Source organism: Cervus canadensis, chromosome 13 (genome assembly GCF_019320065.1).
Source record: "Cervus canadensis isolate Bull #8, Minnesota chromosome 13, ASM1932006v1, whole genome shotgun sequence".
Taxonomy (NCBI): domain Eukaryota; kingdom Metazoa; phylum Chordata; class Mammalia; order Artiodactyla; family Cervidae; genus Cervus; species Cervus canadensis.
In genome coordinates this window covers 1,043,595-1,059,722 of record NC_057398.1, presented here as the reverse complement: position 1 = coordinate 1,059,722, position 16,128 = coordinate 1,043,595, and the positions used below count along the sequence as shown (strand labels likewise).

At 56.8% G+C, this 16,128-nt stretch overlaps 1 protein-coding gene across 1 annotated transcript; it reads left to right on the top strand.

The window, feature by feature from the left end:
- Nucleotides 1–425: 425 nt before the first annotated feature.
- RABIF (RAB interacting factor) lies at nt 426–5,920 on the top strand. Its single transcript, XM_043484924.1, has 2 exons — nt 426–618; nt 3,580–5,920. Exons 1-2 carry the CDS (start codon nt 493–495, stop codon nt 3,823–3,825), a joined length of 372 nt encoding a protein of 123 aa, XP_043340859.1. The 5' UTR covers nt 426–492; the 3' UTR covers nt 3,826–5,920.
- Nucleotides 5,921–16,128: the final 10,208 nt, after the last annotated feature.

Sequence of the window (16,128 nt, the reverse complement as noted above, 5' to 3'; positions counted from 1 at the left end):
CCCGGGCCCCGGAAGGTGGCCCTTCCGACCGTACCCCCATAGGGAAGCGCTTCAACACCGAGTCTTGCCCCGCAGTGAGTGGTCAGTGCGACCCGGACAGACAGCAGCATCTGCAGCTTCCAGACACCGGTCTCCGCCGCAGAGGGCAGGTGTCGCGCGGATGCTACTGCGGCTGAGATTTGCTCTGAGACCGGGACGTCCCCGCCGCTCCCGAGACGAAGCGCACACCCGGACCAGCCCAGCTTCCATCCAGTGTGAGGGAGGCCCAGAGGCCAGGTGAGCCCGAGCAGCGTCCCGTCACGCCCCAGGACACACCTGTCACAAAGCCTCACCGACCCCAGCCACCGGGCCGGGGAGGCCCGCGCCTGCGCAGTGGCGTCCAGCGCCGGGAGGCCGCGCCTGCGCCGAGCGAGCGCCGCCGGGACTGCGCCTGCGCGGTGCGAAGAGGCGGCTCCGAGCTGCGCGTCGCCGCCGAGGGCTGGGGTGGCGGCCATGGAGGCCCCGGAGCCGCCGAGCGAGCTGGTGTCCGAGGAGGGCCGGAACCGGAAGGCGGTGCTGTGCCGGCGCTGCGGCTCCCGCGTGCTGCAGCCGGGCACGGCGCTCTTCTCCCGCCGCCAGGTGAGGGCGCGGGGGCGGGCCTTGACCCGGTCCCGTCCCGCCGGGGCCGCGCAGACCGAGCTCCGCGGGGGCCTGGGCCGTAGTTCCTCAGGCCCAGATGTCGGTTCCCGTGGTCCTGCCGTCGCGACCTCCTGCCCCTTTCCCCGCGCGCCGCCACGCTCCGTGGGGACCCGGGGGAGGGGACGTGGACTCGGGGGACCCGGGGGAGTGGGCGCGGGAGGATGGGACGGCAAGCGGGGGACGTCCTGGGAGCGCTGGCTCCGGGTCGGTGAGCCCTGCCCAAGCCGTGAGTCACCAGGAGTGTGGGTCGCCTGCTGCCCAGAGAGCGGTGGAGGGTGGACACAGACCGTGGGGTTTAAGTGAGGGAGTGGGGCTCTCGGTCCTCGCGACTAAGCCCCACGGTCCGTGTTCTTTTTAAGTCCTATGAACAATTTCTCTGTAAAATGTTTTCGGTCCTTTGGTAAAACTCAGAGGTTTCAGAGAGGAAATTACAGTCACAGAGAAAAGAAACACCCACTGAAGAGCTTGAAACCGCAAAGGGTAGTAAGTCAGGGACGGGAGTCGCTGCTTCCTTACATATTTTTGGGGGAAGGGCGGTCTGGGCCGGAGAGCCAGAGGACGTGGGCGGGTGGGAGAGAAAGGGGGATGAGAACATGTTGGCTCCAGAGTTCACCGCACCTTGGTTCCTGAGAGGCGAGACCCGGAAACAGCCCAGGGGTGACCGAGGAGCTGCAGGACAGCCGCACCGTGGGCACCGCACCGTGGCTGACTCTCCAGGGAGCTCTGCTGCGTGAAGAAAGCTGGTCCCAGAAGATTACTACTGTATCATTCCGTTTGTGTGACATTTTTGAATTTTAGAAATGGAGAACCAATGAGTGATTGCCAGGAGTTAGGAAGGGAAGGGTGGGTGTCAGAGGTGTTGGTGAGTGTGGTTATAAAAGGGTAGGTGGATGGTGGTGATGGCGGCAGCGAAATGTGAATGTCCTTAATGGCAGCAGACAATTTTATGTTATGTGTAGTTTACCGCAGTAAGAGATCAGGAGTCAGAGTGGAAAACGCTGCCGCTCTGTAGGCGGCCTTGCCCTGGTTATTGCTGCATAACAAAGTTGCCCCAGACCATGACTTGAAACCATTTTGCTCACAAATTTGGAGATTGGCTGGGCGCAGCTACATCTCGGCTCTTCCACTGGGGGTCTTTCACGGGACCTTTCAGAAGGGCCGTCTCAGAAGCCTGCTCACGCCTGTGTCCACCTGTGGACCGGGAGGATCCCGGCGTCTGAAACAGGCTGCAGTGAGCTGCCCCTCCGTTTCTGCCATTGGCCTCAGGGGAGCCGCAGTTCCCACTCGGGCTCCAAGAGAAACCCGCAAAAGTGGCCCGGCCTTCCCTCACCTCGCCTGTCCCCCTCCCCTCAGCCCGCTAGGCTCAAGGGGAGAGGCAAGGTGTCCGAAGCTTGGGAGGACTGTCAGAGAATGTATGGACACGCTTTAAGAGCACCATAAGTACTTGCTGAAGGGACAGTTATGAAAAAAGTTAACAGATGGTTGGATGGCATCACCAACTCTATGGACATGAATTTAAATAAGCTCGGGGAATTGGTGATGGACAGGGAAGCCTGGCATGCTGCAGTCTGTGGGGTCGCAGAGTCCGACACGACTGAGCGAATGAACTGAAGTTCATTCTGTTTTGTAACAGTTTTTATCCTCAACTACAGTATAGCATGGGCTTCCCAGGTGGGGCTAGTGGTAAAGAATCTGCCTGCCAGTGCAGGAGATGTAAGAGACTGGGGTTCAATCCCTAGGTCGGGAAGATCCCATAGAGGAAGGCATGGCAGTTCACTCCAGTATTCTAGCCTGGAGAATCCATGGACAGAGGAGCCTAGAGGGGCACAGTCCAGGGGTCACAAAGAGTTGTACATGACTGAAGCAACTCAGCATGTGCGCGCGCGCGCACACGCACAGCATAGCGTGCTTGCCGAGTTTTCTATAATGAAAACGCATTTTTACAAAGAGAAAGAATATGTTTAAAAGGGTACTGTGGACAGTTAATGAAAAAAGCACAAGAGGTTTCCCTGAGACATCAGCAGAATCTCAGAGTTCAGTGCAGCTCAGCAGCCTGTCCAGGATCAGGGCGCTAGCCAGGGTCACCACATGGAAGAAATCACAGGGATTGCATGTGCATATGTGTGCATGCGTACACTGGAGGCTCTCTCCTCGTGGGTGGGAGGTGCAGAGATCCTAGAGATAATAGTCCAAATTCTAGTAGACTTTTCTCCTTCCTGTTCCTTTCATAAATCCAGCATATTCGTAACAGTGATGGAACAGACTGAAGCCAGATATCCGGTGTTTACCCTGTTAGTAAATGTGTGAGCTCTGCTCTTGCTATTGCAGGCGGTGGGGATGTGCTCGTGAACAGGAAAATTGACCTGGTGGAGGGAGACCCCGATAAACAACTGAGCCGGTAAACAGATAAGATGGTTTCAGAGAACGATAAGATGGGAGCAGCATGAGGAAATGGGGGTACTGAATACTTGTTACCTTGATGGTGTGTCAGGGTGCGTCGGTGAGCCGTTTGTTGGGAGCAGAATGTGTCACGTTGTCCACTTGAGTTACATGTGTATCAGTAACGCCTCAGTCAGGCTGCTTTGCAAAATGCAAGCGTGGGAAGCTCGTCCGGGTCGTCTGGTTGGAGGAGACCTGAGGAGGTCACGCGTGAGCCAAGTGTTAGGGAGCCCTGGGCCTGCAGGGTCTCAGGGCAGAGCAGACCCACACCCTTAGGAGCTGGCAGGAAAGCTTGTGCATCCAGCCCGGGCAGGTGGGAGCCGAGGAAGGCGGGCCCTGTGGACTTGGGGAGGCCCCAGTTCCCCTGGCACCCACTCTCCCTGCTTTCCTGAGAACCAGGGCAGAGGGGAGCGGGGGCCGTGGGGAGTAAGCTGGGCCCTGGTCTCTGTTCTCCCCCTGCAGCTCTTCCTCCCGTCCATGAGGAAGAAGCCGGCGCTGGCCAGCGGCGGTGGTCCGGAGGGCGACCTCCTGCAGGAGCACTGGCTGGTGGAGGACATGTTCACTTTCGAGAATGTGGGCTTCACCAAGGACGTGGGCAACATCAAGTTCCTGGTCTGTGCAGACTGCGAGGTGGGCCCCATTGGCTGGCACTGCCTGGATGACAAGGACAGTTTCTACGTGGCTTTGGACCGGGTTTCCCATGAGTGATGGGACGTGGCTCCCCCCCACTATTAAAGCTTTCCCCAGGGACCACCCTGTCGCCTGCTCTGCACTGCCGTCCATCGTGAGTGCCACCCGCCTGTCCAGCCCAGGCCCACGCACTGCCTCGTGGCCTCCGCGCGGGCACTCCCTTAGGGCCCCAAGCATTGCAGCCTCTCCCCCGCTCCGCTCTCCTGGCTGGGACATGGTGCTCCTGCAGATCTCCCCTCCCGGCCTCCCCGCGCCGAGCTCCCTGTCTCCACTCAGGAGTTAGCCACGGTTCGCCCTGAGGACACGTGACCTGGGGCACTCAATGACGGTGCTGACCGCTGAAACCTGCCTTTTGGTCTCCTTCAGGAAAGTGCGCAAGCACCTCAGAGCGACTTGTGTGGCTGACTCTGTCTGCAGTAATTTATTCTCTAAGCGTAAAGCATTTCCAGACTGCAGTATTCCAGCCACCCCTCAGAAATACCTTATTTTGGACACATCTGAGGCCGCCACGGGGGCCTCTCCTCCGGGCTGATGGAGACTTTATTGTGCAGGCGGACGTGGCCCCCCTTCCCCTCACATCCTGTTGTGGTTTCTCTCTGGGTCAGCTCCTCACTGTTGTCAGCAAGCTGCAAATCAGGTGTGCTCTCCTGTCTGTCAGCAGCCACCCTTAGGAGACCCCAGCCCTGGCTGTGCACCCCGCGTCTCCTGGGACGAGTGGAGAGGTTGGGGGGCTGGGGGTGGCCTGTGCCAGGCGAGGCTTTCTGTATGTCTTTCCTGGGCTCGTCACCCTTCCTCGGCACCTGGGAGAGACAACACAGTCCGCACAGAGCTGGCTCAGCAGGACTCTCCAGGGTCCAGACCTCCGTCCAGTGCGTCTCGTCGTGGTGGGGCTGCTCCGACAGCTCGCCGTTCAGCACCCTTCTCGGTTCTGTCGTCTCAGATGCCTCACTGGCTCAGGAGTCTGAGGCCGGGTTCCCAGCATCCTCCTGCCTCCCCTGCCTCCGAGGCTCAGGAGACTAGAACGGGAGCAAGGACTCAATGGAGACCTTACAGACATTCCTTTCCCCCTGTTTTCCAGCTGCTTTCTCCCTCCTCCCCCCAGAACTTAATCTAAGGGTCCCCCACTGAAGTACAGGCCTTGGACATAGTATTGCAACCACCTCTCACCTGGGCAGGTGGCTTCAGTCCCTGGCCGTAGCTTCACAGGCTCTGGAAGAAAACCGACTTGCAGATGGGCGGTCAGACGTCCATGATTGTGGCATTTTGCAGAAAAACTGAACCTATCCCCTCAGGTCAGAAGGGACAAGCCACGTAGATGCCTCTGGGGACATACAACCCCTCAAATTATGAGCCAAAACCTGGGCAGTGTTTTTTAAATTAAGACTTTTCCTTTCCTTAATCACAGAAATGGTATACATTCATTGCAGATAAATACAGACGTGTGTATAAAGTTGTTTTTAATCACTCATACTTGCACCATCCAGAGACTGCCGATGGTGATGTGGTATACGTTCCTCTCAATGGTTTTCTGTGTGTAGTCATGTAGCATTTTCAAAAACAAATATGAGGTCATATTGTACTCTCATAACTTACTTTTTCCATTTAAGAAAATACGGGCTTCCCATGTCAGTAAATGTCCACCTCTGCCTACCATCATGTTGACTAGTCATTTGTACACCTGTGCTGTAATTTGTTTAAACGATCCACTGTTAGACTGCCTCCGGTTTCTTGTAAATCATGTGATGTAAGCTGACTGTCCACGCTTTCCCATCATTTCCTCGTGCTGGTGAGCCATGGCTCTTGGGGGATGTGTCCCCGGGCTCCGCTTCCTGACGCAGCGCCTGGGAGCGGCGGAGCCCCTCATCCTCCTGCCCGGCAGTTCCTGACACTGGGTATTTATTATCTTAAATGAACATGTTGCTACTGTAATAGGAGGAAAAATAGTGTTTCGTTTTAATTTGTGCTTATTTCTAATGAGTATTTTACATACTTGTCATTTGTGTTTCTTTTTTGAGAATTGCCAAACATTGTTCCTCCAGTGGCCAAAAATAGAGTTGTTTCTCTGCGTTTTCAGCTTGATTTGAAAGAAATAAATGCATTTAAGCAGTGACAATTAGATTCCTGCACATCCTTGGGCTAATAGAGAAGTTGAGACAGAGAGGAGGGCTGAAACCTGCACCTCAGGGCTATCCTGGGGTCTTGTCAGCTGAGTAACCAGCCCCTAGGTATCTGCCGTGAAACGGGGGTCATCCCCCACCACACACACACACACACACACTCTGTCGTCCCCAACACACACACACACACACTGTCATCCCCAACACACACACACTGTCATCCCCAACACACACACACACACACACACTGTCATCCCCAACACACACACACACACACACACACACACACACAGAGCCACTGTCGGTGCCATGACTCACAGAGAGCCCACAGCCGACCTTGATTACCGGCTGCAGCTCCTGTGCTGGAGCAGTGGGTTTTTCCAAGGCCTTGCTGTGTTGACCCAGAATCGTACACGTGCTGACATCCACTGCCGTTAGTTACCCCATTGCACAAGGCTCCTCGAGTGACTCCACCCTGTGGCTCTCATGAGGACTTCTGCCCACGTGCCGGTGGACTCACCACCCCAGTGAGGTCAGCTCAGAAGGCTGCGCGCAGTATGTGAAAGTCCAGAGGCAGCAGGGTGCTCACAGAAGTTTGGAGAGTGACTGGACCAGGATCACCGAGAAGACGGAGGTCCCGGGCGGTGGGCGCAGTGTGACGGGCACTCCCCTCCTGGGGGCGTTTCCCATCTTCAAGGAGGCTGATGGGTGGTCCTGATGCCACGCAGAGCCCTGCCAATGGGTGTGCCCCTGGTGACCACCCCTCACTTTGGGGTGAGGCCCTCAGTCCTCTGGCCCAGGAGCAGGTGAGTCAGACTGGGGAGCGGAAGGCTCTGAGGAGTTGCAGCTCAGCCTCAAACTCTCGTCCTTAACATTGGGCTCCAGTGATCCCAAGTGTTGGGTGTCCCCCAGCTTTGGCATGAGCCAACAAAAACCCTCTAGAGGAAAATGTCATCAGCTTAAACTTTTCTACAAGCAATGTTGCTAATTACTAATTTATTGCATCCTGAATGCACTAAAATGTAACCAAGTGTGTGAGACAAGATGATAACACCAATAAAAGAAAGACTATGGAACAGGCCCCTTAGGAGGGGGTACAGGCACTTTCAGACCTAGACTGCACAGTAACTGCTTACTCTAAAGGAGACACAAGACAGGGCGGGGTGGGGGGGTGGGGGGGAGTGAATTTTAGAATCTTAAAATCCAAAACCAGAAGTAAGAATCCACTGGAAGGTTATAATAGATTAGATACAGCTGGAGAGAGAACTAGGAAACTGGAAATTGACAGTAAGTCTGTGAGCCCACAACACACAACAAACAAGTGCATTCAAGGGGCCAGAAAACCACAGCCCACAGGCCAGATCCATTCCAAGTAACATCTGATTTATTGAGATTCAGGAGCCTTCGCGTTAAGAATGGTTTTTGCCTTTGTAAATGGGCATGTAAATATCTACATAAAATTCCCAGTTTTGCCTCAGCCCACAAAGTCTGTTTATCTAGACCTTAAAGAAAAAGGTTTATCAACTCCTAACTGTGACAGTGTAAGAGCTGGACCATAAAGAAAGCTGAGTGCCGAAGAATGGGTGCTTTTGAACTGTGGTTTTGAAGACTCTTGGAGAGTCCCTTGGACTGCATGGAGATCAAACCAGTCAATCCTAAAAGAAATCAACCCTGAAAACTCATTGGAAGGACTGATGCTGAAGCTCCAACACTTCAGCCACCTGATATGAAGAGTCCACTCACTGGAAAAGACCCTGATGCTGGGAAAGATTGAAGGCAGGAGAAGGGGATGACAGAGGACGAGATGGTTGGATGTCATCACCGACTCAACAGACATGAGTTTGAGCAAACTCTGGGAGATAGTGAAGGACAGGAAGTCTGGTGTGCTGTGGTCCTGTTGGGTCTCAGACACAACTGAGCAACTGAACAGAAAGAATTGTAACAATGTCAACTTATTCCTCAAACTGATACATGTAAATTTAATAAAAGCCCTATCAAAAAACCCAATAGGTTGTGTGTGTGTGTGTGTGTGTGAAATTCAACAACTGATTCTAAAAGTTGTATGTAAATACAAAGGACTAAGAACAGCCAAGACAGTCATGGAAAAAAACCAGATGGGAGGATTTCTCTTTTTGAGAGACATTGTAGTTTGTCACAAGGGTAGAACAAAATCTCTTAGAAACAGCCCTGTATGTATGGATACTTGACTTACGACAAAGGCAAGGGCCATGGTCTGGAAGGGCAAGGTCAGGAGGACTTCAGCAAGGCTGGGAATGTTCTACTTTTTAAAAATCCACTTAGTGGTTATGTCATAAATTAAGCTGTACATCTTTTGTGCACATTTCTGAACGTGCTATATTTTCATAGTAGAAAGGTTTTTAAAAGAAAGCAACAGGACTTCCCTGGTGGTCCCTTGGCTAAGATTCTGCACGCCCAGTGCAGAGGGCTCAGGTTTGATCCCTGGTCAGGGAACTAGTGACAGATTTTATTTTGGGGGGCTCCAAAATCACTTCAATGGGTGACCGCAGCCATGAAATTAAAGGACGCTTACTCCTTGGAAAGAAAGTTATGACAGACCTAGACAGCATATTAAAAAGAGACATTGCTGACAAAGGTCCATCTAGTCAAAGCCATGGTTTTTCCTGTAGTCATCTATGGATGTGACAGCTGGACCATAAAGAAGGGTGAACGCCAAAGAATTGGTGCTTTTGAACTGTGGTGCTGGAGAAGGCTTGAGGATCCCTTGGACTGCAAGGATATCAAACCAGTCAATCCTAAAGGAAATCAACCCAGAATATTCATTAGAAGGGCTGATGCTGAAGCTCCAACACTTTGGCCACCTGATGCAAAGAGCTGACTCAATGGAAAAGACCCTGAAGCTGGGAAAGATCGAAGGCAAGAGGAGAAGGGGACGACAGAGAATGAGATGGTTGGATGGCCTCATTGATTCAATGGACATGAGTTTGAGCAAGCTCCAGGAGACGGTGAAGGACAGGACAGGGAAGCTTGGCACAGCTTGGTGGCAGTCCATGGTGTTACAAAGGATCAGACACGACTTAGCGCATAAATGATGAACAACAGGGAACTATATCCCATGTGCTGCAACTAAGAGTTTGCTTGCCACAAATTAGAGCCAGTGCAGCCAAATAAGTAAAGTAACCAATGGTCCTGTGCAAAGCCTACTTTTGTAAGCAGCTCAGAAACCACCTGCACAGCCTTGGCCCTGGGTCAAGAATGACCACTCCAGGGATGGCCCTACTTTCTCCTTGGCACCTCCATCCTTTGCCCCTCCATCAGGACAATCTTGTGCCCCCAAAGCCTGTCCACCTTCTCTGGCCCCTCCATTGCCCAGGCTGATGTGTAATCGCTCTGAAGTGGGGGAGCATGGGGGAGAGAATGCAGGCCCGTCAGGATTCTTCAGAGGGCTTGGACACTAGAGGTGACCCCGGGCCTTCCCCTCTGATCACAGGAGTATTTTAAATTCCCGAAGCGGGTATGAGTGGGGTGTGTGAGAATAAATCAAGCAACCTCATCGTACTTGGAGTGAGGCCAGAAGGAGCACCTTTCAGGCCCCGTTTGCATCACCAGCAGGAAGAGGGAGACGAGGTGTGGCTGTTTTCCCTCTGGCACAAGGCAGGACGTTTTTCACAGGGGCAGTTTTTCTCCTCCTAAAACCAGTGAAAGCGCGTCCCTCTGCTCTCCTGACTGCCTGTGACTCACCACAGCTTGCCTGTCCCAAGTCACAATTCTCTGCTATTCCTGAATAAGCCCATTTTGCTGGTAAAAATAACTGCCTTTTATTTTTGAGGTTGACAAGAGAGAAAAAAAGGAGATGGAAAAGTCAGAAATAAAAATCTAAACTTGGAAATAGATAATAGAAGTAAATCCAAATACTGTGTAAAAGGACTAATTTTAATTGGTGTGATGTAAAGAAGCATACTGTCAAGGTGTGGGGGTGTGTGATCCCACAAGTAACAGGAGGATGTTACTGTTTCAAATGTATTTATAACTCCTGGGTCAGTGGAGGATGGAAAGAGGTTTTTAATGGGCTGACTCTCCCAGCAGGTGGGGTGCAGGTCAAAGAGGCAAAGGCAGATGATAGTGTTGAGTTCAGGGCCAGGCAGCTTCACACGGACCCTTGATGGGCCCACCTTCGACAGAGCAGGACTCCCCGTGCAAGTTGTTTTGTTCAGGGCAGTGACGGCCCATGGCTCATGCATCTGAGCTTTGTACACGTGAAGTTTCAGAGCACTCACTTTAATTTCCACCCACTCTCCCCTTATCCCTGGGCCAGAACATCCACTGTGGAGCTGGCAGCCTCAGGAACCACCACGGCTGAGGCCAGAGAACATGTTTCCTAGTCCCAAGCTCACCTGGGCACCCTGGACTTGAGCCACCTGAGCCACCAGGCGTTTACTTTGCAAATATTTCAGATCCTTTAAAATGGCATGGCGAGCGCACTGTGGGTAGACAGATGCAGGAAGCCAGGGGCACTGGTGGGTGACCCTGACTCTCTCCCTGAGCTCTACCAGCAGGAAGTCATCACCCCTGCAGGTTTTCCAGGGCAAGAATCCAAGCCCAACCCACACACACTGGGTGCAGTCAGCCGTCCACCGGGGAGGGGCGACAGGAGGTGACAGGAAGGAGCCCCCTGCGGAGGGACGACAGACGACAGGACGGGAGTCCTCTAGATGAGGGCGGCACAGCGGTGAGGATATCACTGTGGGGCCCAACCATCTCATAAAACCCAGCGCCAGCCGTTCCTCTCACACCAGGAGATGGACCCGCGCGTTACACTCGGGTGTTCAGAATTAGAACCGCATCTCAGAGGTCCCTCAGCTGGTCACTTGAGCAGAGGGAAAATGTGTGCAGGCCCGTCATCATGGAAACACCGGAAACCACTCCTGCGGGGAGCACAGCCGCGTCCCGCGCAGGACGCCGCTCCCTCCACCACTCCTCTGATCAAAGCCCCCGCGGCTGTGCCGCGCCCTCCGCAGACCTACAGCGCGGGCCCGCCCGCTTCCCGGTCGGGCCGCGGGTCCGCTGGGCTGCCGGGCGGCCTGGCCCCGCTCTCCGGGCACCGCCCTCCCTGGACTGCAGCAGGACCCCTCGGCCGCACCCGGCTGCCCCGCTCTGCGCCGCCGTCGAACCGCCGACCCCGTTCTCCTCAGGCGGCTCTCGCTCTCCGCCGGTTGCGAAGCGAGCCTCAAGCGGGCGCCACCGCCCGGCGACGCACCTTCCCGCCAGGCCCGCGGTGGCGCCTGTGTGAAGACCTGAGGCAGGAGCGGCCCGGAGCCCCTTCCCAGGGCTTCACGCCCTCAGCCAGGCGGGCGGACGGCAGGCTGGCGGACAGGACGCGGCCCGGGGCGAGCGGGGCGGCTCCGGGGGAGCGCGCGTGTTTCCAGGCCTCTCAGGGCGCGGTCGGGTCCGCGGGGGGCGGCTAGTGCGGCTCGGGGCCCTGCGGGCCTGTCCGGCTCGGGGCCGGCCCCTCTGCGCTCCGGCCCGCGGTCAGAGGCGCCGCTGTCTCCGCCGTCTGGGCCCCGGGCGTGAAGCCCCTCCGCGGGAAGAAGAGCCCAGGCGCCTCGAACCGGCGCACGGCCGGCCGGCGCCCCCTGGCGGCGGGGCGGGAGCTCGGGGCCGGCGGGCCGGTGCGCCCTCTGCCGGCGCGGTGGCCCCAGCTGCCCTCACCCGGACTAGCTCGTCCGCGCTGCGGGGCCGCCCGCCGGCAGGGGGCGCTGTGGACGAGCTTTCACAGCCGCCCAGCTCCGGGGCTCGAAGGGCCCGGGTCCTGGCGCGGAGCCCCCTCGCCGAGGGCCGGGCTAGGAGCGCTACGCCGCCCCACCTGCAGGGCTGGCCGGACGGGGCTGGCTTCTTGGTCTTGGCGAGCCCCAGCCCCTGGGGACTCGGAGCCCTGAGGACCTCAGAGCGGGGGGCGAGGGGCCCGCCCGAGGGGACCGCACCCGGCGATGCGGCCTGGGGACGCGGGAGGAGGACCGCAGCACCTTCAGTGAGGCCGGCGCCGCAGCGCGGAGCTGCCGCTGGCCAGAGGCCTGGAGCTCTTGGTCCTGGGACAGCGGGTGCTTGGGGTCCCCCCCCCCCCACCACCAGAGGAGCTCCGCTTGTGGGAGACGCTCCTGGAACTGGGGGGTGGGGGTGGGGGCGGGACATCGAGCATCTGTGAGACTGTTCAGGAGGGCCCTGGGAAACTGTTTCCTGAGTGGGGGTCACACCAAGAACGGAGGCTGCGGAGGACAGCGGATTAAAAGCTGGACCTGGACTTCCTCGCCTGCCCCTCAGACTCCTGAGGGTGCTCGCGGGTCCCTGCTCAGCCTGACCTGAGCCCCGGCCACCTCTTCAGCCTCTCGGACCCCCCTCCCAGTCTCCTGTTCCTGACAACCCCTTCCCGGCTCTCTGAAGATGTGTTGTAGGTGTTAAGCTGTGGCCTGGGTTTTCTGCACCAGCGTGTGTTCTTATCCCGATGGAAAGTCAGTCAGGAGCCCCTAAAGTAGGACGAGGTGTCTGTGAGCAGAGGGAGGGGCCGGTCGCCCCTCACTGGCCAGGCAGCAGGCAGGACTGCTTAGACGTGGGCCTCAGGCCCCTGACACCCTGCTGTGGGCTGCGCCTGGGTCCTGGGGGGCGGGGAATGAGGCCTGGCCTCCCTCCCAGATGGGGTAGGAATTGGCTCCTACAGGCACCCAGCCTGAGCCACTGGCATCTGGCGAGGAAGACACAGCTGCTCTGCGCCCGGCCCCTGCATGGGGGAAGGGGATGCTGCAGCCAGCGCTGGATCCACCGGACGCTGGTGAGTGGACACGCGCCTGCGGCACCTGCAGGACATCCGCATGTCCGCAGCCTGCTCTCTGGCCTGGGAGGCTGGACACGTGTGGAAGCACTGGAAGCCCAGGTGTGGGCTGTGGCTGCTGCTGGCGGCGTCCACCGCTTGCCCTGGGGCTGCCGTGATCTGGGGGTAGAAGCCTGAGCCGCCGGCCCTGTCCTGAGTTGGCACCTCACGTTGCCGCCTGACCTCTCTTGCAGCCTCCTCTGACTCTGATGTGTGTCTAGCCCAGCAGGTGGGAGGAATCAGCCTCAATGCTCTCCTTGTTCTTAGACGCCTGAGCACGGCTTTCCAGTTGGGAGGGTCTCCCACTTACCTTCTGGCCCCTTCTCCAGTTCAGCCCGACCCCTGCCCAAGGCCCCAAGACCCAGGGTACAGGCCGGCTGGGAGCCAGCAGCACGTGCTGCCCCTTCAGGGGGATTGTCCTAACACTGTCTCCTCCTGGGTGACCTGGGGACCTGGAGCACCCCCAGGCTTAGGTCTTCCTTAAACGGAGGGTGTTCTGTGTTAGTCATCAATTTGAATAACAGCTGTTTTTCTTTCTTTTTTGCTTTTCTTTTTTAAAATTTATTTTTGCCAATACGCAGTAGACAACCTATCGGTCTCAGGCGCATAGCACAATGATCTGGTACGTGTGTGTATTGCCAGTAAGTGGGGTTCTGCCAGGCAGAGGCTGTCTCAATCTTTCAGCGTCCTTGCCTCCTTCCAAGGTAAAGCAGAGGCGCCTCCGCCCGCGGGGGGCCAGTGGAGGACTGGCCCCCACGAGTGTTCAGGGCCCTGGATCGGCCCGAAGGAGAGGCAAGCCACGCCACCTCGGGGCTCTGATTGCAGCTGCTGGGAGTGTGTCCCCCCTCCTGGCGGCACCAGAGCGCAGTGGAGGCCAGGCCTGTGCCCTCCAGTCCGGCAGCGAGCCTTACCAGGGCTCCACCCGGTGCCTTGCTACCGTATGGGGTCCCAGAGCCAGGATCCCAAACAGTGAGCCCCTGAAATCATTATAAAGTGCCTGTGAGCCTCTTGGGCAAGAAGGCCCATAGCTTTTTATCCTCAAAGGCATTCCCACAGAGAAAGGAACTGTTAGGGGAAGCACAGTGATTGAAACTGCCCACCCTGGTCAGGCACCATAGTAACCATCTGCATGAGTTGTTTTATGACAGGAGGTCCTGGTAAGGAACACGGAACTAATAAGCCTCCGCCAACTGGAAGAGTTTGGGAAAGGTCAAAAGGAGACACCACATGTCCGACCACTTCCCAGAATCCTCTCTGGCATCCATCTTGGCTGAACAAGGCGTGCACCACCGGGAAGGACTCTGAGTCAGAATGATTGCCTAAAGACAACCCGGAAACTAATCCCATCACCATAAAACCCGGGACTTTGAGCCGCGTGGCAGAGCAGTTCTGGGTTCCCTTCCCCTCCTGCTCTCCACCCGACGCCCTTTCCCAATAAATCTCTTGCTTTGTCAGCAGATGTGCCTCCTCAGACAATTCATTTCCGAGTGTTAGACAAGAGCCCTGTCCCCTTTCCTGCAACAGAACCACTGTTTGAGAGTCCAGCTGCCTGCGGTCTGAGATCAGTGTGTTCTCAGCAAAAAGGCCCAACAGGAACTACAGGCTGGACCGGATGCCCTTCCGGCACAGCCCAGGGTCGAGGCGGCTTGCGAGGCTCTCACGGCGAGACAGGAGTGGCCCCAAGGTGGGGGTCTGGGGTGTGGGCCTGGGTCTTCCTGCTCTGATTTCCGGACACACTTCTAGACTCAGTGTGTGTGTGTGCGCCCACCACTGAGCGGCTGTGAGCCCTGCTTGATTGCCCCTGGGAGCGGTTTGCCGAGAGGATGGTGCCCAGCCGCCCCGAGACCCCCATGGTGCCCCCAGAGGAGCTGTCCATCAGGTGGCGGGTCTGGCCCCCAGCCTCCTCTGTCCCTGCAGGTCTGAGGGCAGAGGTCTGCTGGTCCCCGCTCGACAAGGCCCTCAACTTAACTGGTTTGTCTTAGTCTTACGCCCAGCTCCAGCCCAGGCCTGGGCCTTCCTTACCTGCACCCCTTTCCCTTTTAGGGAACAGAGTCTCCCTGCTAGAGCTTTGACTTTCTACTTGAGAACCTTTTAACTTCCTGGCCCCTCTAGGACCCTCGGGGTAGAGGGGCAGTTAAGGTCCGAGAGGAAGCGGGGCGGTCACAGAAACCTGCCCAGCACCTCCTCAGGGATCTGGGTCTGTGTCCAGTGGGTCCGTCCAGCCTGCTCTGCTGGGATTTCACTGGGCACTGGCATTTGGCACTCTCTGCTCTCTTCCTGCCTGTGCCTTTTTCCTGCTGCTGCTGCTGCTAAGTCGCTTCAGTCGTGTCCGACTCTGTGCGACCCCATAGACGGCAGCCCACCAGGCTTCGCCGTCCCTGGGATTCTCCAGGCAAGAACACTGGAGTGGGTTGCCATTTCGCTCTCCAATGCATGAAAGTGAAAAGTGAAATCGAAGTCGCTCAGTCGTGTCCGAATCTTCGCGACCCCATGGACTGCAGCCTACCAGGCTCCTCTGTCCGTGGGATTTTCCAGGCAAGAGTACTGGGGTGGGGTGCCGTTGCCTTCTCCAGCTGCGTGCATGAATTCACACCTGTTAGCAGTTCTATTCGGAGCATCAGGGAGGGACCAGCCGTCACCACACAGGAGCCCAGGCAGCCAGAAGGAGCCCGAGCTGAGCCCTCCTGCGCTTTGGTGCCAGACAGTGAGTCAGTCAGCGGTGGACAGAGCGAGCTGCGAGGCTCATCTGCACAAACTCACAGCCGCCACTTCCTCCCCTAGTGGTCCCAGAGTGGAGTAGAGTGAGCCAGGCTCTGTTCCTACCCCCCATCGTTTTTGTGTTTTTTTAAATAATCAGGGAGAATCTGTTAAGTCTGTGCTGGACCACCTCCAAGCCCCACATGGGCCAAGTCCTTTCCCAGGGAGAAACTTGCACAGGTTCCATTTATTTATTCCTGTTAATTCACTTAGCTGTGCCAGGTCGTAGGTGCAGAAAGAATGCTTCGATCTTTGATGTGGCAGGTGGCATCTTTAGTCGCCGCATGTGGGATCTAGTTCCCTCCCAGGGCCCCCTGCGTTGGGAGCTCAGAGTTTCAGCCACTGGACCCCCAGGGAAGTCCCCCAGGTTCCCTTCAAACTACAGAGCCCTTGGTGGGGTGAGGACGGAAAGAGAAAGCGTTGCCTTTGGAGTTGTGTCCTGAGCCAGGGACACCTGCAGCCTGCCGCTGCTCTGCCCAGGGCACGACCTGAGCCGTCCCTGGCGGGCAGGGTCTGCAAAGCTGCTGCTGTGGGGCTGGAGCCACAGCAGAGTCTGAACTCAGGGGACTTTCCCCCATACCCTCCTCACCCTTCGTACCTGACCCG